Source organism: Psilocybe cubensis, chromosome 3 (assembly GCF_017499595.1).
Source record: "Psilocybe cubensis strain MGC-MH-2018 chromosome 3, whole genome shotgun sequence".
NCBI classification, from domain to species: domain Eukaryota; kingdom Fungi; phylum Basidiomycota; class Agaricomycetes; order Agaricales; family Agrocybaceae; genus Psilocybe; species Psilocybe cubensis.
In genome coordinates, this window is record NC_063001.1 from 312,507 (window position 1) to 337,507 (window position 25,001).

The 25,001-nt window shown below is 46.5% G+C and overlaps 6 protein-coding genes across 6 annotated transcripts; 3 read left to right on the top strand and 3 right to left on the bottom strand.

The window, feature by feature from the left end:
- Nucleotides 1-911: 911 nt before the first annotated feature.
- On the top strand, nt 912-2,608 carry JR316_0002926 (uncharacterized protein; the record flags this gene model as incomplete). The annotated part of the gene is made up of 4 exons (XM_047888709.1): nt 912-1,148; nt 1,225-1,316; nt 1,402-1,627; nt 1,685-2,608. The coding sequence occupies 4 exons, from the start codon at nt 912-914 to the stop codon at nt 2,606-2,608; spliced, it is 1,479 nt and encodes a 492-aa protein (XP_047751083.1).
- A 1,674-nt stretch (nt 2,609-4,282) lies between these two features.
- Nucleotides 4,283-9,452, top strand: JR316_0002927 (ABC multidrug transporter mdr1; the record flags this gene model as incomplete). Its single annotated transcript, XM_047888710.1, has 23 exons — nt 4,283-4,488; nt 4,557-4,629; nt 4,694-4,862; nt 4,972-5,091; nt 5,145-5,328; nt 5,384-5,598; nt 5,653-5,691; nt 5,744-5,827; nt 5,879-6,580; nt 6,635-7,024; nt 7,076-7,187; nt 7,240-7,367; nt 7,422-7,450; nt 7,505-7,661; nt 7,715-7,755; nt 7,822-8,130; nt 8,191-8,495; nt 8,551-8,599; nt 8,659-8,867; nt 8,925-8,980; nt 9,040-9,098; nt 9,155-9,279; nt 9,341-9,452. The coding sequence occupies 23 exons, from the start codon at nt 4,283-4,285 to the stop codon at nt 9,450-9,452; spliced, it is 3,873 nt and encodes a 1,290-aa protein (XP_047751084.1).
- A 286-nt stretch (nt 9,453-9,738) lies between these two features.
- Nucleotides 9,739-12,461, bottom strand: JR316_0002928 (uncharacterized protein; the record flags this gene model as incomplete). Its single annotated transcript, XM_047888711.1, has 8 exons — nt 9,739-9,861; nt 9,922-10,077; nt 10,142-11,029; nt 11,086-11,709; nt 11,765-11,845; nt 11,901-11,999; nt 12,064-12,135; nt 12,345-12,461. 8 exons carry the CDS (start codon nt 12,459-12,461, stop codon nt 9,739-9,741), a joined length of 2,160 nt encoding a protein of 719 aa, XP_047751085.1.
- A 2,084-nt stretch (nt 12,462-14,545) lies between these two features.
- JR316_0002929 (uncharacterized protein) lies at nt 14,546-18,218 on the bottom strand (the record flags this gene model as incomplete). Its single annotated transcript, XM_047888712.1, has 6 exons — nt 14,546-17,033; nt 17,108-17,176; nt 17,229-17,749; nt 17,808-17,990; nt 18,041-18,152; nt 18,211-18,218. 6 exons carry the CDS (start codon nt 18,216-18,218, stop codon nt 14,546-14,548), a joined length of 3,381 nt encoding a protein of 1,126 aa, XP_047751086.1.
- A 2,558-nt stretch (nt 18,219-20,776) lies between these two features.
- JR316_0002930 (Multidrug resistance protein fnx1) lies at nt 20,777-22,468 on the top strand (the record flags this gene model as incomplete). Its single annotated transcript, XM_047888713.1, has 11 exons — nt 20,777-20,801; nt 20,868-20,932; nt 20,989-21,039; nt 21,126-21,363; nt 21,418-21,472; nt 21,522-21,651; nt 21,710-21,755; nt 21,812-21,886; nt 21,956-22,047; nt 22,103-22,255; nt 22,322-22,468. The coding sequence occupies 11 exons, from the start codon at nt 20,777-20,779 to the stop codon at nt 22,466-22,468; spliced, it is 1,077 nt and encodes a 358-aa protein (XP_047751087.1).
- A 479-nt stretch (nt 22,469-22,947) lies between these two features.
- JR316_0002931 (uncharacterized protein) lies at nt 22,948-24,051 on the bottom strand (the record flags this gene model as incomplete). Its single annotated transcript, XM_047888714.1, has 1 exon — nt 22,948-24,051. One exon carries the CDS (start codon nt 24,049-24,051, stop codon nt 22,948-22,950), a length of 1,104 nt encoding a protein of 367 aa, XP_047751088.1.
- Nucleotides 24,052-25,001: the final 950 nt, after the last annotated feature.

Genomic DNA, 25,001 nt, shown 5'->3' on the forward strand with positions numbered 1-25,001 from the left:
AGTTTTCATCTTTCTTTCTTCTTTGATATTTTGACTTCTTTCTTCAAGTATATTGTTGAATGGTGGAGGATATAAGGCCCTGGGTGTGGATGTTACCTTTTGCTTTGGGCTTTGGGACACTCTATTTCTTCTCGTTTTTCGAATCTCAAATCTCGCATCTCGAATCTTTTTTTTTCGTATATGTCGAACCGCTATAATCTAATGTTTTTGATGTTTGGACTTCGAAGATGGCATGGGATGCTCTTTGTTTCATTTTTCTTCCTCGTATTTTGAAGTTAAGCTGTCCAGATTCCTCACGCTATTTGCATGCCATGCGTAGTTCACCTGGTAGCCATCTTTTTCTCTATTATTGTTCGACCACGATAGTGACACCTTTTTCATGACGTTAACCTACCTTGTCCGCCCCGAACATTTTAGTAACTACTACACACTGCGATACCTTGTACTTATTCTGACCATTGTCTATCGACTATCCCCGTTGATTGCTATCCACACATTTTTCCTTGCATTCGTTGTTTGGTGGAGATTGGTGTGTTCTTGGCTAGATTTCTTGCTCTTGCTCCCTTAGCGCCGAGCGGTCCTTAGCCTGCTCACTATCTCTTAAGTGTCGTCTCACGCTCTCCTAAGTCTAGGGTATGCTAGAGCCACAAGCTCGCCGGTGCGTGATTATTATCATACCTTTGAGTTATTTCAACAGCGCACTTCTCTGTTTTTGTTTCAAAACTAATTGTAAATCCCCCTTTTTAAATTGAGTCTCTTAGGTATACAGACCTGAACAGTGTGAGTAAAGGGAGCCTGCCAATATTGTACAGCCCATCGATAGTTCAGTAATGCAGATATACAGCATGCATCCGTTTATCCCGGCACTATAGGCGTTCGTCCGCAGTTGGTCAGAGTCCCAATAATGGAATATGCCGGTGACAGGGGCTGTCTATAAATACGGACCTTCCACTCCAAACCATCGTCGTCAGACCTCAGAAACGATGCCAGGCGGCCTGCGCAACCCACTAAGCCTCTCGCAGATGGTGGAGAAGATTGGAAGTGCGGTGCACGACGCCAAGGACGGCGCGCACAACAAGAAGGAAAGCCTGCAGAAGAAGATGGCGGAACATGGGCTTATGGTGCCCTATGTCGACTTGCAGATCCAGGTAAGCTTCCGTTGCTCCCATTTGTGAGGATGGTTGGGGCTTGGGAGGGCGGGATGACCAATTGTTTTGTACGCAGTTCATCGGTGCCTCGGGCCTTCCCAAGATGGATGTGGTTGGGACGGCTGATCCGTACTTCATCGCAAACCTCGATGATAAAATTACATTTGTGTACGTTTTTTTCTGCTGTCTCATCTTGCAAAGGCGTCGGTGGTGCATAGGCGAACATTGGGTCATACTCTATCTTGTTCTCTAGGTCTACAGTCAAACAGAATATCCTTTCGCCAGTGTGGAACGAGGTATGGCGGGTGAAAAATGTTCCTGCGATTGCCGACCTGGAGATCAAAGTAATGGATAAGGATGAGGGGTCGATGACCGATGGATACATTGGAAAGGCGAAGACGAGCGTCAACGCGGGAGCAAGGGAGCTCGAGATTACAGGGCCTCTGCTCAGACGCTCGAGGGGGACTATTTGGGTAAAGGTGAGTATGCAACCTTGCTCGTGATGTTTCACGTTCAACACCTCTATGAGCCATTAGATTGAAAGCACGCCGTCATCCGACGAACAACCTTTCCAATATCCTTATCTTTTTGATGGTCCCATTCGATTCTCTCGCCATTACTCGCCCACCGTCGGTAAACTTACGAATCTCGAAGGCGATGCGCGCCTATACTCCACGTGGAAGATGTATCTCAAAGGCATTCCTCTCTTTTTTGGGGATGTCTATCAACCGTGGAATAAAAGCTACAAAGCTGCTCAGAGTATCTTCCAAGGGCCTACGAGTGTTGCCGTGCGCAGCGGGATCCAAGCCGGTCACCGTATGCTCTACGCTCGCACCGCCAGCAACGGTTTCGGTGTGATAGAATCCGCCGCCGACGTGTTACAACTCTTACACGGAGGCGCGAGCCGGCCGGGGAGCAACGCGCCAGCACATCCGTCTCGTGTCAAACCCGCTGTGTACACATACATTATCTCCTCCGAGGACGACTCTTTCCGTTTTTCCGAGACAGGCGCAGCTTTCTTCGTCGACTTTGCAAGCAAACACGCACTGCATTCTAACTGCGCGGAGAAGGTGCGGTATAGTGGCGAGTTCCACCCACGCCCACAAGGTGGGTGGGCGTGCTTCTCGGATGATGTACCAGACGACCAAGTACACTGGGAGCTGGTGATCGACAACAACTCGGGTACCTATGCGCCGGACAAGACGATGCTGCCTGCACTACAGAAGCTGCTGGAATATAACTTTCCTGGGTTTGGGATTTTTGCACTGGATCATGGGGATGAGGAGCTGAAGAAAAGCAGGGAGGCGTGTAGGGACTATGCTCTCAGGTTTCGCGGTGTGCGCCAGGAGGAGCTGCAGCCGCATGCGCAGCAGGGGGAAGAAACTCTCAGCCATCATGCATCGGTTTGTCTAAGCCACGCAGAGAAGACTGTAGAGCATGCCTTTGGTGGGAAGTCTTAATCTCTTTCATGGATTCCAACAGTGCTTTTTACCAAATGTTTTCGATGTTTTGCTAACAGCATCGTCAGTTTGACCATTTACTCCTTTCTGACTTTATTCATGCTATCTAACTGTACGATTTATAATTCTGGAAATATTCAAGTTATCTGTACTTTACAATTCATTTTTCTCTATGATACTATGGACCTTATATTTCTGTTCGTGCTAACTAAAGTATCTCCTTGCACGAGACCGTGATTTTGAGCGTGTATCATCATGCCCAAAATAGACCCACAGAAAAGATCAGACAAACAAATTCGTTATGAATATGTGGTTCAATACTATTATTTAAAATTTTACATTAGTGGCGGAGAAGGGTCTGGCAATGTTGGTACGAATAGATTAATTCGTGAATGTCTCGTGTTCAAAACAGGCGAAATAGGCACACACTGGCGCCCACATGTAGATCCAATGACGGCATACAATCTATGTTTGTTAAACACCTTGGCAACTGGAATCGAAAAATCGTTGGTATGTGTAGTGTTAATTGACTTATTGGTACTCTGTTTTAGCGGCTTAGTAAGCTAAAGACGAAGGTGAATTGGATAAATAATCAGTCCATTTGTGCGAAGTGACTCCGCAGTATGAGTTCTCACGACGCTTATCATGAATTCATGTGATACTTTTTCTTGACGATACATCGATTCCACTAAAAACATGTCGAAGTCGTGAATACAACTGTTGTGAGTCAAGAACTTGCCACCGTAACTTATTATACAGACCGAACATCATGACGATACTATTTCAACATCAGATCGGTGGACATCAAATTTAAGGCAAATCGGGTCTCAGGGAGAAGTATCTAATGAAACATTAACTCATAAGCGCGAGCGGTATTGCCCAGATGTAATTTTCCAAAACTCGGGACGACTTTCTTTGCACCAAGTATGTATTGGAACAGGTCCAATTCTCGAAGTCTGGACTCTGGAGCAACAGTCGCCATTGTCTTATCAGATAAGCCAATTTCCATCAGTGATCTGTCTCTATTGATTTTCTCTCGGCCAATCAGTGGCTACGGAGGCCCTTCAATTTGTTTTCAACTATCGTCTTCTGCCGAAGCCGCTGAGATTCGAAATCACTAAAGTGAAGCAACTGCCACGATTTAGTTCCGTAAAAACTTGGCAAGAATAAACTCTTGTAATGGCATTGCGTGAACATGGGGAAATGAATGGGTCCAAGTACTACGCCTCTCAAGAGCGAGATTTCTCCTCTTGTTCATGAGCTTATGAGATTCCATGCGTAAAACAGAAAATTATGGCACTAAGGTGATTTCAAAATGATTGTAAATCTTTACCTCTTATTGCCTGTTTAACGATGTACTCGTTCCATCAAAGGTCTTTACTGGAGAAAAAGCTGATTGAAACAAGACCCCCTTCTGTCTCTGGCCAGTACCGGATGGATGGAACAGTTCCTATCCGGATAAATGTATGGAGCTATTGACACTAAAAGAAATGATGATCTACGCAAGCAGCCGGCATACGCATTTTGGGGCATGTCCTCGGACCCAATTAAGGTACTCAGCTGCTGCGCGGTGACTTGACTACACATCTGCATGGACTTCAACAATGAATAAAGGCGCTCATCGATGGTCTACCCACCATTATTTTCTTCATCCCCTTTACTCCGCGTTGAAAAATGGAAGAGTCCACTAGTAGCTCGCTCCACGACCAGGCGAAGTCCAAGAGCAAAGCCAAGAATCTGTTTTTACCAAGAAAATCAACTTCCGACAGTGACATAGAGCTCAGACCTTTGCAGGAAGGGAGCCTAAAAGACATCAAGGCTACTAGCACCCAGAAGGAAGAGTCAACAATCACACCAGTTGGATTTTTTCAATTGTTCAGGTTTGTTTTTCTAATTCAATCGCAGTAATTTTTAGGACGAGAAGAAATGCTAATCTCCGTGCATCCAGATATTCAACTTGGTTTGAAGTTTTCATAAACTCTATCGGAGTACTAGCAGCCGTTGCGGCAGGCGTTGCCCAGGTGAGTGCATTCTGAAACTTATAGTATCCGCGATGGTTCTGATTTTGGCGTCCTGGTATGAAAGCCCATGATGACCCTCCTTTTTGGTCGACTGACGGAAGACTTCGTTAATTTCGCCCAAATATCCTCACAAGCACAGAGAGGGGTACCAGAAGCTGTCAATCAGCTTGGACAGGCGGCACTGGATTTCAGAAGTGCTGCTGCAAAGAATGCTACCTATCTTGTCTACATTGGTACGTTAAACTTGGTAACGAATGATTCTCTATCATGGCATTGAAAAGATATTAGGCATTGGCATATACGTCTGCACCCACACATTCATGTACATATGGGTGTACACAGGCGAAGTTAACGCTAAGCGTATTCGCGAACGTTACCTTGAAGCCGTCCTTCGTCAGAATATTGCTTTCTTCGATAATGTAGGACCCGGAGAAGTGGCAACGCGGATTCAAACAGACACTCGTGAGTTTCAAATGGTACCTTCTGATGCGAGGGAAGCTGAAGCAAAATATCAGATTTGGTGCAGCTGGGGATGTCAGAAAAGGTGGCTTTGGTAGCAAGTGCAGCTGGGGCATTTATAGGAGGATTTGCTTTGGCCTACGCAAGATCTTGGCGGCTAGCACTGGCGCTTACCTCAATCTTACCATGTGTAGGAATATCAGGCGCCGTAATCACCATTTTTAACGTCAAGTTTAAGCAGTAAGTCATGTCGTTTTGTTAATTTGTATTTGAATTACTTATCCTATTTTGAAAGACAGGCTTTACAACACGCAGCTCAGGGTGGAAGTCTTGCCGAAGAAGTAATATCGACAGTGAGAACAACTCAGGCGTTTGGTACTCAAGGCGTCCTCTCAAGAATTTACGAGTCGCACACCAAAAATGCATTACGATTAGACATAAAAGCTGCAATCTTCCAGGCGGCCGGGCTTGGAGCATTCTTTTTTGTACTTTACTCGGCGTATGGATTGGGTAAGTGCGAGACCCATCGTGTATTACAAAGGAATCTTAAAATTTCGTATTTAGCATTCAGCTTTGGCACAACTCTGGTCAATTCGAACAATAGTAAGCGATATACATTCTCGGCTCACCTTTCATTGATTTAAATGCAATCAAGTTACTGGTGGACAGGCTATCAACGTGCTTTTATCGATTTTAGTTGGATCTATGTCAATGGCGATGATGGCTGACGAGATGCAAGGTGTGTATTTTGTCAACGTCTTACTTCTCTGTTAATAAAACCCACCTTTAGCGATCTCCAATGGGCGAAGTGCTGCAGCCAAGTTGTTTGAAACAATCGAACGAGTTCCCGAAATTGATTCGGCTAATCCCGGAGGACTGAAGCCCCTGACGGTGGACGGTAATATTGTTCTGGAAGACGTTCACTTTGCATATCCATCTCGTCCATCCGTAGAAGTCGCCAAAGGACTATCTATAACCTTTCAGGCAGAGAAAACTTCTGCTCTAGTTGGTGCTTCAGGTTCTGGGAAATCTACAATTGTTTCCCTTGTGGAACGTTTCTACGATCCTACACGAGGTTCCGTCAAGTTGGATGGTCATAACCTCAAAGATCTTAACTTGAAATGGCTTCGCTCACAGATTGGCCTGGTATCCCAGGAGCCCATTTTATTCGCCACCACCGTCAAGGAGAATGTCGCCTATGGGTTACTCGGAACCAAATATGAACACGCACCCCAAGAAGAGAAGGATATCCTGATCAGGGATGCTTGCATCAAGGCCAACGCTGACGGCTTCATCTCAAAGCTTCCAAAGGGATATAATACCATGGTTGGAGAGCGCGGCTTACTCCTTTCTGGTGGCCAGAAGCAGCGCGTAGCTATCGCCCGAGCCATTGTATCCGATCCTAAGATCCTACTGTTGGACGAAGCAACTAGTGCACTCGATACTCACTCTGAAGGAATTGTACAGGACGCTTTGGATAAGGCTTCAAAGGGTGAGTCGAAATTTACTCTTAATATACCTTCTAACTTACATTTCTCGGTATCAGGCCGCACGACTATCACAATTGCCCATCGTCTTTCGACTGTTCAGGACGCGGATGTTATATTTGTCATGAGCGATGGTCAAGTGTTAGAATCCGGAACGCATACTGAACTCCTCAAAAAAAATGGACCATATACTAGGCTTGTGGAAGCACAAAAGCTACGGAATGGCAAAGAGATCGGCGACTCCAGGGTTCAGTCTGATGTGAATACTGGTGGTAAACATCTGGATAGCAAAGATGATTCGAAAATAACCAATGACGACCATCAAGTACGCGACAAGGATCCCATCGTTCTTGAGAAGGACCACTCTCTACGATACGTTGTGAAACGTATTGGCCCGTTGTGCCGGGATCAAAAATTCAACTATGCTTTCGCAGCAATCTTTGCTTCAGGTCAGCTTTCGTCAAAGTTAAGGATAGATTTTTGCTAACGTTTTCGGATAGTCTACGGCATGGTCTACCCGGCCTTTGGGATTGTTTTCGCCAAAGGGATAAATGTCTTCTCCCTCGAAAGTAAAGCAGAGCGACGTTTCCAAGCTGATCGCACTGCTCTATGGTCAGTTACACATCGACAGGCTTGTCAATATTGTCCCTTACATTATGGATAGGCTTTTTATCATCGCAATTATTGCAGGGTTTGCAATCAGCATCCAAAATAAACTTTTTGCTGAGGCTGCTGCTCATCTGACTGCCAAACTACGCACACGATGTTTTAAGGCCGTTCTGCGGCAAGATAGTAAGTTGCCGCTGGATAGTTCCATTTATCCAAATGCTGATACGGGAAAAACAGCAAGCTATTTTGATCGAGAAGAGAACAGCGTGAGTGCCAACTCGGTGTGTACCAATGTACGATTGACCAAACAACCAATATAGACTGGAAGTTTGGTATCACGCCTAAGCCAGAATCCTCAAAAATTTGAGGGTTTGGCAGGGGTAACTCTTGGTGTCTTTGTACAGACCACTGCAACAGTTGTCTCGGGCGCCGTGCTGGGACTTGTGTTTGTCTGGCAAATCGGTCTGATTGGTATAGGTGAGAGATCATTAGACCTTATTTTGTGACCTAGGTTCTAACATGGAGATAAGCTTGTATGCCTGCGTTGTTGGCCGTTGGCTACGTGCGCCTGGTAAGTTGGTGGTCAATTTATTTAATTATCTTCAATACGAATGACGCCGACATTATTATCCCTTAGATTGTAATCGTTCAAAAAGACCAAAAGAATCGAAAAGCTCATGAAGATTCGGCGCAGTTAGCATGTGAAGCCGCGGGATCGATTCGCACAGTGGCCGCCCTTGTACGGGAGGACGATTGCTTACGAATGTACAGCCAAAGCTTGGAAGAACCACTTCGGAAATCCAGCATAACTGCTTTCTGGAGCGGTATGCTCTACGCCTTTTCTCAAGCACTTAGCTTCTTTGTGATAGCTTTGGTTTTCTGGTACGGCTCGGTGCTGGTCTCTCGCGGGGACTGCAGTCTTTTTCATTTCTTTATCGGGCTCATGGTGTGTAATTCAACTACCTTCCTTGGACTGTCGACTTATGTACAATCTTAAATTTTATAGAGCACAACGTTTGGGGCAATACAAGCAGGGAACGTGCTATCTTACGTCCCGGATGTCTCCGCTGCAACAGGCGCAGGTTCCGACATTGTCAAGCTTCTTAATAAAGTTCCCGAGGTCGATGCGGAATCCACAGATGGCATTGTCGTTCTCGAGAAGGATATTCAAGGCCACATAAAATTCGAAGATGTTCATTTCCGATATCCTACTAGGCCTTCCATCCGCGTTCTTAACGGACTGTCGTTGGATATACGGCCGGGTACTTATGTAGCACTAGTTGGTGCCAGTGGCTCTGGAAAAAGTACAGCGTGAGTGGTTGATTTACATCATCTGCACTGCCAAGGTGATTACATGCTGGCTTAGAATACAACTTCTTGAACGATTCTATGACCCAATAGCTGGTCACATCTGTGTATGTGTCTTGCATCTTTTCACTCATTGAATCAAGTTGATTGTTTACCTCTGTTTCAGCTCGATGGCCAGAAAATCAATGAATTAAATGTTGGAGAGTATCGCAAGCATATCGCTCTTGTTTCCCAAGAACCGACTCTGTACTCCGGCTCAATCAAGTTTAACATTCTCCTTGGGGCAACCAAAGCACACTCCGAAATTTCGCAACAGGAGTTGGAAAACGCATGCCGCAAGGCAAACATTCTGGAATTTATTCAAGGACTTCCCCAGTAGGTGATAGCTTGGAACGTTCCTATTTACGCCACTGATCATCGCTACTTCTGAAGAGGATTTGAAACTGAGGTTGGAGGTAAAGGTACTCAATTGTCAGGTGGTCAGAAACGTAAGATCTGTCATTCTTGCGTCCGAAAAGGTTTCGGATGATCTCACCACCATAATCAGAACGTATCGCCATTGCTCGCGCGTTGTTGAGAAACCCTAAAGTCCTCTTGTTGGATGAAGTATGTGATATTAGCTCAATCTCCTTCGTCACCCTATTTGCTTACGCCTTTTATAGGCCACTTCCGCTCTTGACTCATCCTCTGAGAAGGTTGTCCAAGCTGCTTTGGATGAGGCGGCGAGAGGGAGAACGACAATAGCTATTGCTCATCGACTATCAACCATACAGAATGCTGATCAAATGTATGTCCCTCACTACAAATTTCCTGAACGTTCACCTGACTTAGGTTTGTTTTCCAATTAGTTATTTCATCAAAGATGGGATAGTCAGTGAGACTGGAACACACGATGAGCTATTGGCATTAAAAGGGGATTATTACAACTATGTGCTGCTTCAGGGTTTGAACAAAGATTGAGAGGCTTTAGTCTGGGTATTTACTTTCATTTACTACCTTTTTGTCAACACACTCTTTTAAGCAATAGGACTCGTTATGTTTGCGTTGGGTGGACCTTAATTCGGAATTGATATGTTATTCTGTTATTAAGGTAAAATTCTAGTCCTAACTACGTACACAAAACATTTATAAAGTTCAATGTTGTAAATGTACAGATGATTTCTGTAAATTATTTGCATAAATCAAAGCCATGCAAACCGATCTGAGCTGACTTTATGGCGAGCCTGTGATTATGAGTAACAGTCGCTCACGATGTTGGCGTCTCCCGCACGCCGATTGTTGCGCACCAATGCCCCATTTTGGTGAGATGAATCCCAAAAAGAAACAGGTCCCCAATCCCAATATCCTTGTAGTCCCACCCAGGTGGTGCCTATAAAAATGAAGAAGAGTCAGCAAAAAGCTAGTACAACCCTCCGAAAGGATTACCGACTTGATAGTTGTTAGGACGAGGTTCTTTTGCCATTTTCACCCAGAAATCTAGTATCATGGCCGCTATTTGGAACGCGAGATTTCCTCGGGTGCAAAATCCGTCTCTCTCTGAATTATGAAGTTTAATTCTTTTCGGAGGAAAGCGTAACCCTGGAAACTAGCCACAGACATATATTAGCACGAGTCAGGAGAAAGAGAGAGCAAGAGCAGGGAACACATACAGTTATTACAAACCTGATTTCTTTTAACAGGCCGTGAGCGAACAGTCTATCGTCTGCGCCTCTAATCGTTATCTTCTGGTGACACAAGTCTGCCATGTTCACTCCTGGGTTGCCTTCCGCATCAGCAAATAGGAACTGTGTCGGATCCAAAGAACTTCTATCTGCATGATGTTGATTGTCCTTCTCCTGAGCAGGGAACTCGAATTTTGAGAAAAATTCTGCGGGAACATCAAGCCCCAACGCTCTGAAGGAGTGTTCCAGCTGAACAATATCCAATTCTTGGAGAGGCACATCGTTTCTAGCTTCTATACCTTTAAACCCCGTGTTAATTACGTTATCGGTGAAGTTTCGAATATACGAGCCCCTGATGTTGGTACCTGCTGCAATAAATGAGACCGATGAATACGCCCCGCCATGAAGAGGTTCTGGTGCTTGGGAACCTGATGGCGTTTTTTTGGCTTTACGCGACGAGGTTCTTTCTTTCTGGGTGCGATTGTTCATAAAATTCCCACTATAACGCTGGCGAGCATCACCGTTTTCTCGGGTGCCCAAGGAAGCAGCCGTGTCATAGGAAGAAGTAGCTGGGGAAGATGAGTGACTTGGGCTTGAGGTTTTGGGTGAGTCCACGTCACAGATATCAGGCACCCTGAACTCCGAAAACGAAGCTCGACTTGGGCCGGCAATAAGTTGTACTTCCACAGGTTGTCCACGCCTGGTATCAGGATTTGCGCATCGGACAGGGCTCATTGCGTGGAGGCGCTCGTCTCCACCAAGCTTCCGCGCTCTTGCAACAGTTGTCGAAAGCCTCATAGCAGACAATGGGCTAGCAATAGACACGGGGTACATAGTGTCGATTTGGCCAAATTGGTTTTGCCCAATCGGAGCCGGCTAATGCGTAAAGTATGAATTGGTTTGATGAGTTCGTGACAAGGAAATAAGCTTACCTGCGCATCCCATTGTTGATTCTGCTGGTGCAGAGGTACTTCATTTGCAAGTGTAAAATTGTTTCCCATCACTCCAGGAGAAGGGGTGTTCGCAGTGTTGGACGTAAGAGAGTCATGACCATAATATCCACTGTTCCCAGCCCCAAGTGTGGCGGGACCGTTAGTGATCGAATACCCGACATCGCTGAGGGTCCTGGGATCGGAGGTCAAACTAGATACTGGGGCCGTAGCTGAGTTTTGTGCCCAACCATACGGGTCCGTCGGGATATTCACATTTCGAATGACTGGCTGACTTTGAAGAGCACCAGGAGCGAAAATAGTTTGTGGGAGGGATTGACCATCACGTGTGCCGAAGTACTGGCTAGGCGCCATTAAGCCTGCAGATGCGGAAGGTTGTACCCATCCAGAGAAGGATTCATCGGCGCCTGTCTGGGAGAAACATGTAAGGAATTGTGCGAGTTGCGCATTGAGGTCAGCCTCTGGTGCGTCATGTGTTGTAGACACATTGGAACCCGTATAACCAAAATTTTCGGTCGTATTGGCGTTGGTGTTGGCGGATGCTCCATACAGGCTGACGGCATCTGGCTGATTACAAGTTGCATGAGCCTCAGGCACTGAGGGAGGCTGCCGTTCTATGGTAAGACAGTGATGTTACGCCTGTGTGTAGAAATGGACGTACCTGTATGCCAAATTGCTGCCTATCGTCATATACCATCTCAGTAAACGCATATTGGTCGACTAAACCGGATAAATCAGCGTCCTACAATCCCCATAAAGTAAGCCACTTTGTACAGGCAAGGAGATATAGAGCGTACTTCAGAGACCCCACTGTTTCCAGTTTGGCTGTTGGAATACTCGACTGAATACGCCATTTTTGGCGCATCAGATTGTCCTTGCTCGCCGTTCACCAGGCGCTAAGCACCATTGTACCAGTCAGTGGACATGCCAAATAAACAATCGAGAGACCAAATGACATACCGCATCATGAGTACCACCGTTTCCTTCGCCACTCTGTTGTTTGATAATCTCCTTGAGGGAGATTACAACCTCCTACAGTGCAGGAAATTGGGTGGACCATAATATCAGCTGGCGTCCGGCTCAGCTAAAGGATATTGGTACTAACCTCTGGTAACTTGTTATTGCGCAGGCAATTCAGAACAAATTCATAAGATACTCTATGATTGCTTAGGTCCTGAGGTTGCTACAAGCAGGTGCTTTAGACTGAGATCTGCGAGTAATACAAGAATAGAAACCCCTACCTCGATAGAGTTCCCGAGTGCTATACGAGAGTTATTGCCAAGTACCTCTTCAGAGACATCTGGGGTGTCACCGCCAGACTTTATGGTGGATATGTTGCTGGCCGGAACTCTAGGCATTGTCTGAGCGTACTGGAGTGTAATGAAGGAACAGAAGGGAGAGAGAGAGAGCGTACATATAATGGCAATAAATTAGTTCGCGTCCAAATACGGAACGCGACAAAGCTCAAAGCGCGTGATCTTCAATGCGTAACGTGCTACCATAATAAAGCAGTAGGCTGGCATAAAGGGAGTGTGGGAGAGGATAAAGTTTTTGCATGGCCCGTCGTTGTTGGCGTATCGAAATGGAATGCCATTTGGCAGTGCTGGCCAGAAGGCTGCGCGGAAAAGAAATAGATAAATCGATCCTCTGTTGGATTTTCTGGAATTTCTGAGGAATTCTTGTGGTAGGAAGGCATATTTGCTGATTATCCTTTGTTTGAGATGTGGTTTAAAGAGAAAGAATGACCCACTGAGCCTCGAGGCAGCTCACCATGTTGCGTGGGATACCTGACTCAGCGTATTGCCGTATCATGGCAAGAAGTTCATTGGGTGAATCACTGTGTTATGTTATCAAGCCTTATCCGCATTTGCAACATTGGGCCAGCAGCCGACCCCTGAATGACTCGATCTTGACACAACCGTGCCTAAATTGTCCACAACCATTATGTTAGTTCAACAGTGGATGGACAGAACTCTCTGTGGGCCATGGCTAATATACCGAAATAGCTAGTTATGAATGTGTTTCACCTATCGTTCTGGGAACGCTTTGCCTTCATTAATACTAACCGAAGGCGGTACATGATCATCCTTTGGCCCAGTTACCCTTTGCCCTAATGCCACAGAAACATAGGGAAAACCTCTCATAGAGATGACGGGCTTCAATACGTTGGAACATTATGCGAGAGTGACATGGACAGAGGCCTCCAGACTCTGAAAATGTATTAAGCCAAAGCGGCGGGAATATCAGGCGCTATAGTAGCTGATCTAACCCATTTGAAGGCGCTGACAATGTGCTTCAAGACGGCGCCGAGAATAAAGTGGCGGTTCCCGATGGTGGCCCGTTGCTTGCCACCTGCACGGAATTTCCAAAGGATAGATTTTGACAAAATGTTTTTGCATAGATTTTTGTGACGAGAAATACTTGTCAAAAAAAAGGTCGACGATTTGCGCTACTGAAATCAGGATAACCAAATAAGGGCATGAATGAACTATATATGGTCAAGTTAATTTACGATGAGGTCCAAGCAAAGAAGAATGAGCGCCTAACCATTTGTAAGGATAATGTATGACAAGTCATTATGGTAAAGTTACACTCTCTGATGTTATACTACAACACCCACGTACTGCGTTGGACCGCCTGCCGCCCGCACCATTTATATTACACCAAAAAAATCCCGTCCGGTGTGTGTATGGCCAAAAACAACGAAGGAAGGCCATGCACGGACCCACAGAAATGAGATGCGCCACATTCTCTTGTTATAGTCAGACGCTGGCCTGAAAAGAAGCAGGAAGCAGGACAATTGGGCGTTGGCTGACGTCGGACAGTTGTGATCGAGACCGAGAGTCCTAGAAAGGAAAGAAAATGACAACCTAGCCAGGACACACAAAAGAATAGGCTAAAACATAATGAAAATATTATATCCCAGCGCCGTAACGTATGCGGCATCGCCCACGACCTCAAAATTGGATAGAAAGTGATAGACAGTTATACAAAGTTTTACATTTTCCTAATTTTCTTTATTATTGAAGAATTATAATCACCGTTTTTTCTCTTTCTCGAATTCCTTTCCCGGTCAGACTTTATCATCATCGCTTCAATCTTTGGGATGCCAGACCAAATAGCGCAGGGCATATGTTTTCGATATATTTACTAGTTCCTCTTTCGATAATTCGAGCACTTTTTGCAAAGGCTAGAAAAGTACGGTGCCAGCCTTTATCGATGTCGTATATGTCTACCAAGTTGTCGAAGAAGACAAGTGCAGCTTCTACAGGTGTTCTCTTCAACACCCATTTCACCCGAAAATCTTGAATATGCCTGCAATTTATATTATCTAAACTGTGTGACGAAAGCAGTAATAAAAATATGTGCACAGAAAATAGCGTAAGTAAAATCATTACAGAACGAGAAAAGAAAGCATAGTCGCCTGCTTTCAAAAACCAATTCATTTCTCCGGCGTGGAAAGCCCCTCTTCACGGTACTTGTCCGCAAGCTCTCCAATTAGCTGGAGGGACATTAATCTCAAAAAGTCAGGATCATTCCTGGCCTCAAACTGCCGCATTTCATCAGCATTCTCTGCGCTGAGGTTTTTCACCAGAATACGGTATTGCAGTGCCAGTGCTGGATGTTTGGCCTGCGCTTGTTGGGCGAGTGCTTTGATACGGTCGCGTGCATCGGCAGGTTCATGTTCTGGGGATGGGGATGGGGGTGGTGGTTGGGTAGCGGCTGGCGCGTCTCCATCCTGTTCATCCTGTTCATCCTCTTCCCCATCGGGGAAGCGCGAGAGATCTTCTTGCTTGATTTGTTGAGTTTGCTGACTGGGTTCAAACTCGTCGTCAGCTTCATGATCTTGCTCGTTTTCGGCAGGTTCATGTTCTGGGGATGGGGATGGGAGTGGTGGTTGGGTAGCGGCTGGAGCGTCTTCATCCTGTTCATCCTCTTCCTCCTGTGGCTCCTCTTCCCGATCGGGGAAGCGCGAGAGATATTCTTGCCTGATTTGTTGAGTTTGCTGACTGGGTTCAAACTCGTCGTCAGCTTCATGATCTTGCTCGTTTTCATGATCACTCGCATGTTCGTTTTCAGACGACAGCCGTTGCGGCGCAGCATCACCCTTCTCCTCGTCGGTATGCACATACATATCGTCGTCGTCGTCATCTTGATCCATGACGTTTCGATCCTGCGCGGCAGGACTATCATCTATATCCATCGGCACGGCGTCGCGCGGGTGGGGAGTAGGAGTGACAGGAATCTCCCTGGACAGCAGACTCTGTCTGGTCCGACCACCACCCCCATGCTGACTCGGCGGAATGAATACACCGCTGGCACGACGCTGTTCACGCTCGATCGCCTCTTTCTTGCGCCCTTGTCGAACAAGTCTCGCGAACTGCCCCGCGCGGGAGGAGCCGGGCGGGGAATAATCAGATACCACCTCCTCATCTGTAAGAATAGGCTTGATGTTGAGACTTGGCCGTTTGCTTTTGCTCTTGCGGGGAGAGCTGCGGGTACTGCTCTTCCCACTAGCCTTGCCAGCGATAGAGACCCGCTTCACCAGTCCATAGGGCACATCGTTATCCGAGTCATTTCCACCATCCTGACCAGCGAAGAAATTAATCCGCGCATACAGCGCTTTTTGTTTTTCCAGCATCTCCTGTTGCAACTGATCCATATCTCGGCGGAGCTGCTTCAAAAAGAGCTCCGTCTTCCTGAGGCTCTTGGTCTTTTTGAACGCCTCCTCGACATCCTCAATGGGGAATCCGTAGTCCTCCACCATCTTCTGCAGAGCATCAGCTGTACTCTCAGCTGCAGCGAGCAAAAATTCTCTCGTATCATCATCAGGCAAGTCGAGTTCAGAGATAGACTTGCGCAGCGAGTTCGACTTGCGCGAATGGTCCCTCTTCGGGCTCAGAGACAGCGAGCCGCGCGAGCTGAGCACAGAGCTTGGACGGGACGCGCGCGCCTGGTTGTTCGCTAGCCGATGCCGCTTCAGCAGCGCCTTTTGGTGGAGGTCGATGCGGCGTGTTTCCCCAGGACTCTCATTCTCGTCACCAATAACATAAGACTCGTCAGCGGCGCGAGCTTTTCCAGCAGCTTTCTCTGAAACACGGTACTGTTGCTGTTTTAGTTGCTGATTCTTGGCAGTGAATGGATCGGCGTCAGAAGAAGGTTTAGAGGGCAGACTATATTGGCGATGGTCGGCGCGAGTGCGAGTGGTCGAGGATACAGTTGTGGTGATTTCATTGTTGATTTTGCTGATGGATGGTTTCAGCACCGGGGACGAAGTGCGGCCTTGTTGTTTAGCACTCAAGATAACACTTTGCTGCATGTTGGTAGAAGATCTTGAATTAGCTGTATCACCGACACCAGGTTGTTTCGTCGGCGAAGATCGATCCGACACGTCATTGCCAAGTGAAGGCTCAGAGTAGGTCCGCGGGATAACGGCGGGAGCGTCGGCGGCGGAAATGGTAGGAGACAGCATCGTTTTGGAAGAAGATGCTACTGCATTCACTTGAACAACTTGTTGGGGGCGAGTGAAAGTGGCAGCTTCGGAGGCTTGCTTCGCAGCATCGCGCTCCTTCTTGCTGCGCTTGGGGGGCCATGGGCGGGCCTCTTCTTCGTCGTCGTCGTCGTCGTTGTCGACACGAGCGCGACTGCGCTTAAAAGTAGTCCGAAAAGCACCTTCCTCCAGGACTGGCAACTTTTTTGTAAGGGGGACTGTCTGTGCGGCAGATTGTCGTGGAGGGTTTGGCGGCGACTCCGAAGGGGTTTCGAATGGATCTTCTTTATGTTGCTTCAGCCGAGGTCGAGGGCGTTGGGCAGGTTTTAAACGACTTCTTTTAGCTTCTGAAGCATCTAGCACTGGATAAAGCACTCGTGGTTGGACGTCGAAAGCGCCTGGTAACTGTGGTTTGGGATCATCAATCATATCTTCCACGCTAGGGTAAATATTAGGGCTTTAAACATCCTTTTAGCACAGTAGTGATGCTATAATGTAACAAAAAAGGCGTACACGGGCTGGTGCTCCTGAATTTCAACGTCGCTGTGTGCGTCCTCGTTTGGGCCTGCCACGACGCTCGATCTGTGGAGATAGTAGGTATGTTGATGATTTGAAAAGTAAGAAGTTGATTTACCTCGTAGGATTGATTTCTTCTTCCCGAGTTCCTTCCTCCTCTTCCTCCTCCTCCTCCTCAACATACGAGCCAAATAATTCAATCATTTCGTTTTCAGAGAGCTGTTGCGCTGATTCGTCGCCCAACACATGTTGTTCATCCTCTGTCTCCAAACGTTCATCTTGTTTTTGTTGTATTACGGGTTCTGCTGGTCGTGATGAGGGTTTCTGTTTGGACGAAGAACCTTTCGTGCGAATGTCACCCGTTGACGCCGCCGGGGCCGCCTGTGATCTCGCATGTGAGGCAGATTTCGACTTCGACGCGGCGGGTTTGGTTGTTTTCTCTGTAGTTTCTGCATAATTTGTAGTTCCCTTGCCTTTTAACTCCTTTGATGAAGAGGTTTTCGCGCCTTCCTCCCGCGTCGACGTGATTTTCTGGGCCCTTGCATCCGAAGTAGGTTTTGGCGGCACAGTATTCAGCTCCTCTGGCTCTCGTTTCACAGTGACCTTGGCCGATCTGCCATTGGTAGCAGATATTGCATTCTTTGTAAGATTCATGTAAAAAATCAGATATTCAATTGCGTAAAAACGAAGGGCACACCTGCTGCTCTGGCTCCTCTTCCTCCTGGTCCCCCGCCTGCTGAATCGATCTAGCCCGCGTTTCCTGACGTTTACTCCTCTGGTACTTTTTGATTTTGTTATCAAACAACTCTTGATTCTTCTTGTAATGTTCTCGCCAGGACATCCATGAATGCCGCTTGGCCCATGGCCATCGATTTCCTGCCTACTTGTTGTGTAAGCCCTGTCCTGGAAACAGGGCAAAGAATGGCTCACATTTTCGACCAGTTGTTGATAAAGCTTGTTTCCCAATCGGTTTTTAGGTACGGGCCTCTCTTCTGCGATGTATTGCACTAAATTCTGCTCATCTTCTTTGGAAAATGGCGTCCTGGAAGAGAGGATCGTTACAATTGTGCTATACAGTTCAATAGAATTCATATACATACTTGGACATTGAAGGGGAATCGGGTCTCCAGCAGACAGCAGAAGCCGGCGACAACAAGCATGAATCACTGTTGGTAGTGTCAGTGTTGTTCAAGATCGGGCACAACAGCACGTCAGTCACGTCACAGCTATTGTGTGCACGTGATGGCGTAGTCACAGTCTATGGCTGAGTAGTTTTGAGTCACGCAAATGTCTTTTCTTTTCTATCTTTCACTCAAATTTTCATCCCGGTTTTCACCGTGTCAAATCTCTACCAAAACACGGTATCTGGTATTTCCTGCTTTTTTGCTTTATTTTCATCATATCTTTTGACAATGACAACGAATATCTTTCTGATCTGTGAACTGCGAGTGCGAAGTTCTCGCGTTCTCATCAACGTCCTGGCGCCTGCTGTTAAATCACCAATCATCGGGTCGCAATTAGACCTTTAACTCTTTGAAATTTCCTATCCTTTTTCCGCCTCCTTGATGTTTCTCTGGTGCAATTTATTGCGTAAATTGTTCAAGATGGAGTTCACCTGATCCTCAGCATGACGACTTGCTTTGATCGCACTTGCACTTCCAAAATTTTCGACGTGACTACAAGCAGGCCTAGTCCCAATCTCAGCTGGCACTTTCTGGAGCTCCGAGAAATCGTTTTTGTTGAACTGGGCGCTCAGACCTCGGATTCCATTTCCCCGAGGATGTGATGTGACTGACTGTGGGCATCAAATCGCAGTGGTTCCACCAAACTGCTTCTTTGAAACTTCAGTCATCATCGGAACCTGCAAACGGTCTGATCCTACCTACGCCTGACCCCTTTCAAATGCAAACGTGCCGTGGCAACTCACCATCACTGTATAAAGAAAGGTGGACCGTGATTCGTTCACCGTGGCTGGGATTCTTTGGCAGGGTAGATTACCGGTAACCTTGCAACATCGGCATTGTGTATTCACGCTACAGCACTGTCGGTAGCTCACCTGCTTCGCACCGTCAATCTGTCTCTCGACACATCGTCCATAAAGAAACCGCGTATGAACGTGGGCATTGAATACGATAAAACCAGTTACACAAAGTCTTTCTCCGTCCAGCTTGGCGCTTCATACTTCTTTATCAGTGACAGGTCTTCGTTGACCTTCATGCTCCATTCACTACTGGATCATAACTTTATTTTACACTATGGCTTGGCGTCCACGAACCCCTGTACTCCTGGAACCTTCAAATATGACTCTAGAAGTGGAGTCTCACACATATATAAAGCTCCTGTGGACATTTCAATGACGCACAAACACAGGCTCCCCGGCCGCTGAGCGCTACTACAATCCCCATATCCCACAGTAAGGTATGACATACTCAGAAAGAGACTCTCTGCTCCAATCCCCAGCGTCAAGGACTGCTGTTGCTGCAAGGCCAAAATATGGATTGGACTTTAGCACACCGACGCAGTCTATGTCATCCTCTCTTGGACCTCTTGAAATATCTTCAGGTGCTCGTCGTCGAATTCTCGTAGGAATCTGGCTAAGCCAGTTTCTTTCCGTGCGTTTATATTTACTTGGAAGCAATGCTCTTCACCGACACCCTGGCACCCTTATCATTGACAGGCTCTCAATTGTCCGTACTTATTGATTCACCGACGTGTTTAATGTTAAACTGACTTGACACTTACACCTATAGTGACATTGGTCCCAACGAGTTCGTCTCGTGTCATCTGATTATTTAGAGATTCTCATGCCTCGTTTCTATTCAGTGCTCCCCTCAATATCTTCTGAGTTCCAAAAATCAAACGAAGCCAGCTGGGTCGGCACCTCGTACGTGCAACAACATTTTCTCCATCGCACCAAGATATCCTGAAATCCAGAGTACCGTCCAGATATTTATTAGCTACATGCACATTCACGCCGCTATACGGACGTCTCAGCAATGTGATGGGCAGGAGCGGTGCTAATCAGTCCGCTGTCCTGTTTGCGATGATAGGCATCTTCGCATGTGGGTTTTCCACCAGTATGCAAATGCTCATCGCCTCAAGATTTGTGCGTTGCCCTACTCTCATACCTCTGTTTTGCTTTCGTCATGAAAGCTGGATGGCCCATGATCTTTTTCTCATGTATACTCAAAGATTTCGGGGATGGGAGGCGGTGGAATATTTACTACCTCATCGTAAGCTGTCATTATTGCTCTGATTTCTTGTTGAACTTATACGGAACAACAGGATCATAACGAGTGATATGTATAGCTTAAGGGTATGTATTCAGCGTGGAATACTCTAATTAAGTCCCATCCATTGAACATTTGTCTACCATCTGCCACTTTCACCAGTCTCGCGGATATATTCAAAGCATAGGAGGTATATTCTACGGCGTAAGTGTCATGATCACTCCCGCTTGAATGACAGCAAGTATTTACACATCGTAAATCAGCTTGGCATGGGGTTAGGAGGACCCATCGGAGGTTTGATAAATGACTGGTACATCAGAATCTTCTCTCTACGCTCAGTGGCAAAATAATTAATCTTCTTTGACGCCAGGCTTGGTTGGCGATGGGCGTTTTTATTCCAAATCCCGCTCTTCACCTTCGCTCTCATTTTGACGACATGCAACCTGACCTATGTGGTTCCGGTAAGTCTCAAAACAGTATTCGCACCCAGTAATAGGTCTCATGGACTCGATGCAATCAGGGTGCAGGAAGAAGTGCATCTGACATCCTTAAGAGGATCGACTATGGCGGAACCTTAAGTCTTTTAGCAACTGTAAGTTTAACATACACTGTCTTTGACTTTTACCCTGGCTGATAGACGGGGATTAGGTTGGCTCATTCCTTCTTTTCCTGAGCATGCGCTTCAGTGAAGGCCTCCCAGTGAGTTTTCCAAGCCAAACAACCCGACTTCCCTTCTACCCCGAGGCTACAACCGACTTCTGACAATTCATTCTGTCTGTTAACAGTTAGAAGACCCGTCAGTCTGGATTCCTCTGGTCGCAGCAATTGCATTTGCCGTCGCATTTGTTGTCATCGAAATCTACGTTGCAGTCGAGCCCATCCTTCCCCCGTACCTTCTGCGCCAGAAGGTCCCCGTCCTAGTTGGCCTCAGCAATGCACTTGTAGCTGTGTGCAATCTCTCGGTGACATATTTCTTCCCGACGTGGTTCCAGACTGTTATGCTCTCCTCGGCTTCGACTGCAGGTACGTGGATTGCTTGTTGCGGTGATCAATCGCATGTTTACTTGTACTGTCTAGGACTCCATCTCCTCCCAAACAGCGTTTGCATTTCAGGAGGATCTTTCTTTGCAGGGTATGTGAATTTAATTTTACGGGCTTGATCATGGTTCTGACACGAGTAGTTGGATGATGCGTCGACATGCAAAGTACAAGACCATGAATGTCGTCTTCGGCATTCTTCCCTTTATTTCTGCGGTACTCATGACCCAAATGAAGGGAAATTCGAATGCTGCGCACTTATGGCTCACTATTGTATGTAGTTTCCGTTACTTTCACAGTATAGCTCCTATATTGAAGTGTTTTATTACAGATGCCTCTTGGATTCGGAAACGCGGTTGTCCTCCAGACAATGTACAGTAAGTGGCTACATTAGCGCATACATTTACCCCAATCAACTCACAGAAAATTGAAGTCGCTTTGGTATCACATTTACCTGACTCCCAAATGGCAGTCGGGACAGGCTTTGCGCAACTTCTTCGAGGTTTAGGTGCACATTCCTTTCCCTTATCATTATTATCGACATATCTCAACACCTAAACCATTTCCAACATTGTAGGTCAGGTCGGAGGACTAGCATCTGCATCCGCCGTCTTCCAGTCGAGATTAAATACAGAGCTTCATGCTCGTCTACCTGAGGAATCAGGAGAGGTATATATCCATCTCTATATATGTCAATGCACATAGAGGACTGACATTTATCCAGCTCATTAAAAAAATCCAACACTCCGCTAAGCTAGTGGCAAATCTACCTCCCGAAATCCAACGGATCGCAAAAGATTCCTACGCCGCGAGTCTTCAATCAGTATTTATCCTAGCAGCAACAGCCTCTCTTCTCGCATACCTCGCTCGTCTTCCTGTAAGCATACGCTTGTGCGTTCGTACAGATATCGTAATCGTTCTGAATTTTCCCTACTTCAATTAGATTCCGGATAAAAACTTGGCAGAGGAACGACCTTTGGGCGCTGAATCTGACGGCTCTTCCGTGTCTGACACGTCTTCTACATTTGAAGAGATCAGGGACGACGAAGATAAAATTGTGCGGCCTCGCCATCGCATGGCCTCCCCATAATGAATCAGAAGGGAATCTGTGTCTCGAGGGCCCGATAATTTACATTTTACCTTTCAAATTCGTAGTTCGTTTTATTTATTCGGGGATGAGAGGGTGTGTTCGAAAGTTATTTGAGTTTGGAGTTTAGAAATTCAGTTGTCGTTCATTTATTTCCTGTAGTAATGATCTAGAAATGGGATATTGTAATCGTAGGAGTCGTAGGATTCCTTCCGAAATACGTCGTTGAAGCCCCTATCCGTATGGGTGGTCGGAGCTTGTCGGACTATTGTCGGACGTTAAATTCAACATCAGCGATCTCGCGCTTTTCTTTGACACCTCTTTGAATCTTCACCCAACCATTACGTTCATGCTCATTCTTCAGTATTTGTAGGTTCTCTGCGGACAATACTCTATTGAGCATACATTCACAGCGAATAGACGAACAAGAGTGTCGCAATCCTTCGATCGCTGCCTATTTCGACAGTCCCCGTTGTCCAAGGTCAATCGTCTGCGGCAAAAATACCAGCAACTAGATCTAAACCTCCAATACTCTTGCCATTTGTATCTTGTATCTCATTTTTTCTGAAAACTGCGTCCAAATCCAACTCGCAAAATGACTGGCATAGCTTGCATGCGACCCTCAGGCATCCCTCCAACATTACCAAAGAAAAGCCAATCGCCACTAGCGCGATGGTGGGCACAAGCAGGCTAGTGGCGACACCAAATACGTCCTTTATAATGGAAAAGTATCTCGGTATAACGATACCGAGGATCAAAACGCTGATGAATGAAACCAAAGGCGCCAAGTAACGAAATACCATGGCCCTGGAGAATGCTGGGTCGCCATCCAGGCTTCTGGCTGCGCCTTGGAGAATTTCGGCTATGCGATGGAGCCCGCTCATGGCGTCCTGTCTTCGGGCAGCTTCAAAGCTTATGTCATCTTTGCTCGTCGATGTAATCTCTGGTAAAACTCCGTTAATTACCGTGCTGTGTTCTCTAGATCTGTACGACGGGGGCGTCTTTAAATCCAACGGGGGGATTGGCCTGAAGTGAGCCACGATGTCATCTTTGAGGGATGGTTCTCGTATTTCTTCGAGGCCGAGTGCTTCTCCACTGGGAGCGGTGATAATGACAGGCGGGACCTTTGGACTCTTTGTCCTGCGCGGATTGAGTCTGCGTAGCCGCGTCAATTCTGACGGTGATTCCGGGTCTAGAGAGGCGCTTGGCTCATCATGTAGCGCCACCCCTTGCATCCTAGATAAATGCGAAAGGCTGACAGCGTACTGACGGTGATGGCGATTGTTCTCTGAGCGAGGGGGCGCCTTTGGCCCAAACAAAGATCCAAACTGGGGAGTTTTCGGAGAGGCGTTTCCTCTCGATCTAGCTGAGAAAGTAAACGGAGAACTTCCTTTGGTAGTATTTATCGTCACGTTCCTCTGGCTTTGGGTTCGGCGAAGAGTAAAAAAGCTCCTGTCTCGAAGGCTGACGAAATATTCTCTTGGTGTACGTTGCTCCTTCTGAGGCAGTTCTGGAATGCTGTCCTGGGTATCTGTTTCGGTGTTCGACGAAGAGAATGATTTCATGTGAAATTTGAATTTTGCCATGCTTTAGGATAATGTGATGAGTTTTACCTATCAATATTTTAAATTGGGAGGACGAGTTTTGTATGAGTTGTGGCTGACTATTTTGTAGGCTACGATCGAATGGCTGACATTGACAATATTTTACAATTGAAAAGGATAAAACTAGATGCCAAATCTAGCAATGACTATGATACAAATATACATACACAGGACGTCCCTGGAACACCAGAATAAAACAATTGGAACTAGTGGCGATTGGATTGGTCTCACAAATAATTGTCCAGATTTGTTGGGACGCTCACTCTTCGACGTAGTTTTGCATAACCTTCATTTCAATTTATAAATTTATACCCTCTTCTCTTTTGCATTCCGACTAAACGTACTCTTGGCGAAAACCTGACACTCAAGCTGTGTCTAGGGTAATGGAATAACCGCGTGTACGCCTTTCGCGGACCTCTTCGAGAACCTTCGCGTCCACTTTTCTTCTTACAGACATATAAAGCTTCATTATAGATTCCTCGCCCTCCTTCGTACGGTCCAATTGGCACCTCCTGTTCATCAAATCAATCAGTTTGGAGTCTTCGAAATCGGAACATTTAGTCAGTCTGAGCGTCTTTAGCTTAGGACAAACCACCGCAGACGCCTTATTATCGGGTTGGGTGAGAGCGTCAAAAAGATATGATGTGACCAATGGCTCGTTCAGTGACTTGTAGGCGTCATCTATCCAAAGAGAAATGAGTGAGGTATTGTCGCGTAGAAAGTCAACAAGAGTCGGTGACGTCAATCCGTGCATTTCAAAGGAAATCGAAAGGTGTTCCAGGGAGCTGATACTGCTTCTAACCTTCAAGTGACTGATGCAATCCAAGATTGATTGGCTGCTTCCTCCGCTGCATTTTCCGCACAGGAACAGTGTCCTCAAATTCGGAAGGACGAGTAAATCGAGGAGTGATTCTCGCCCGACAGGGTGCTCG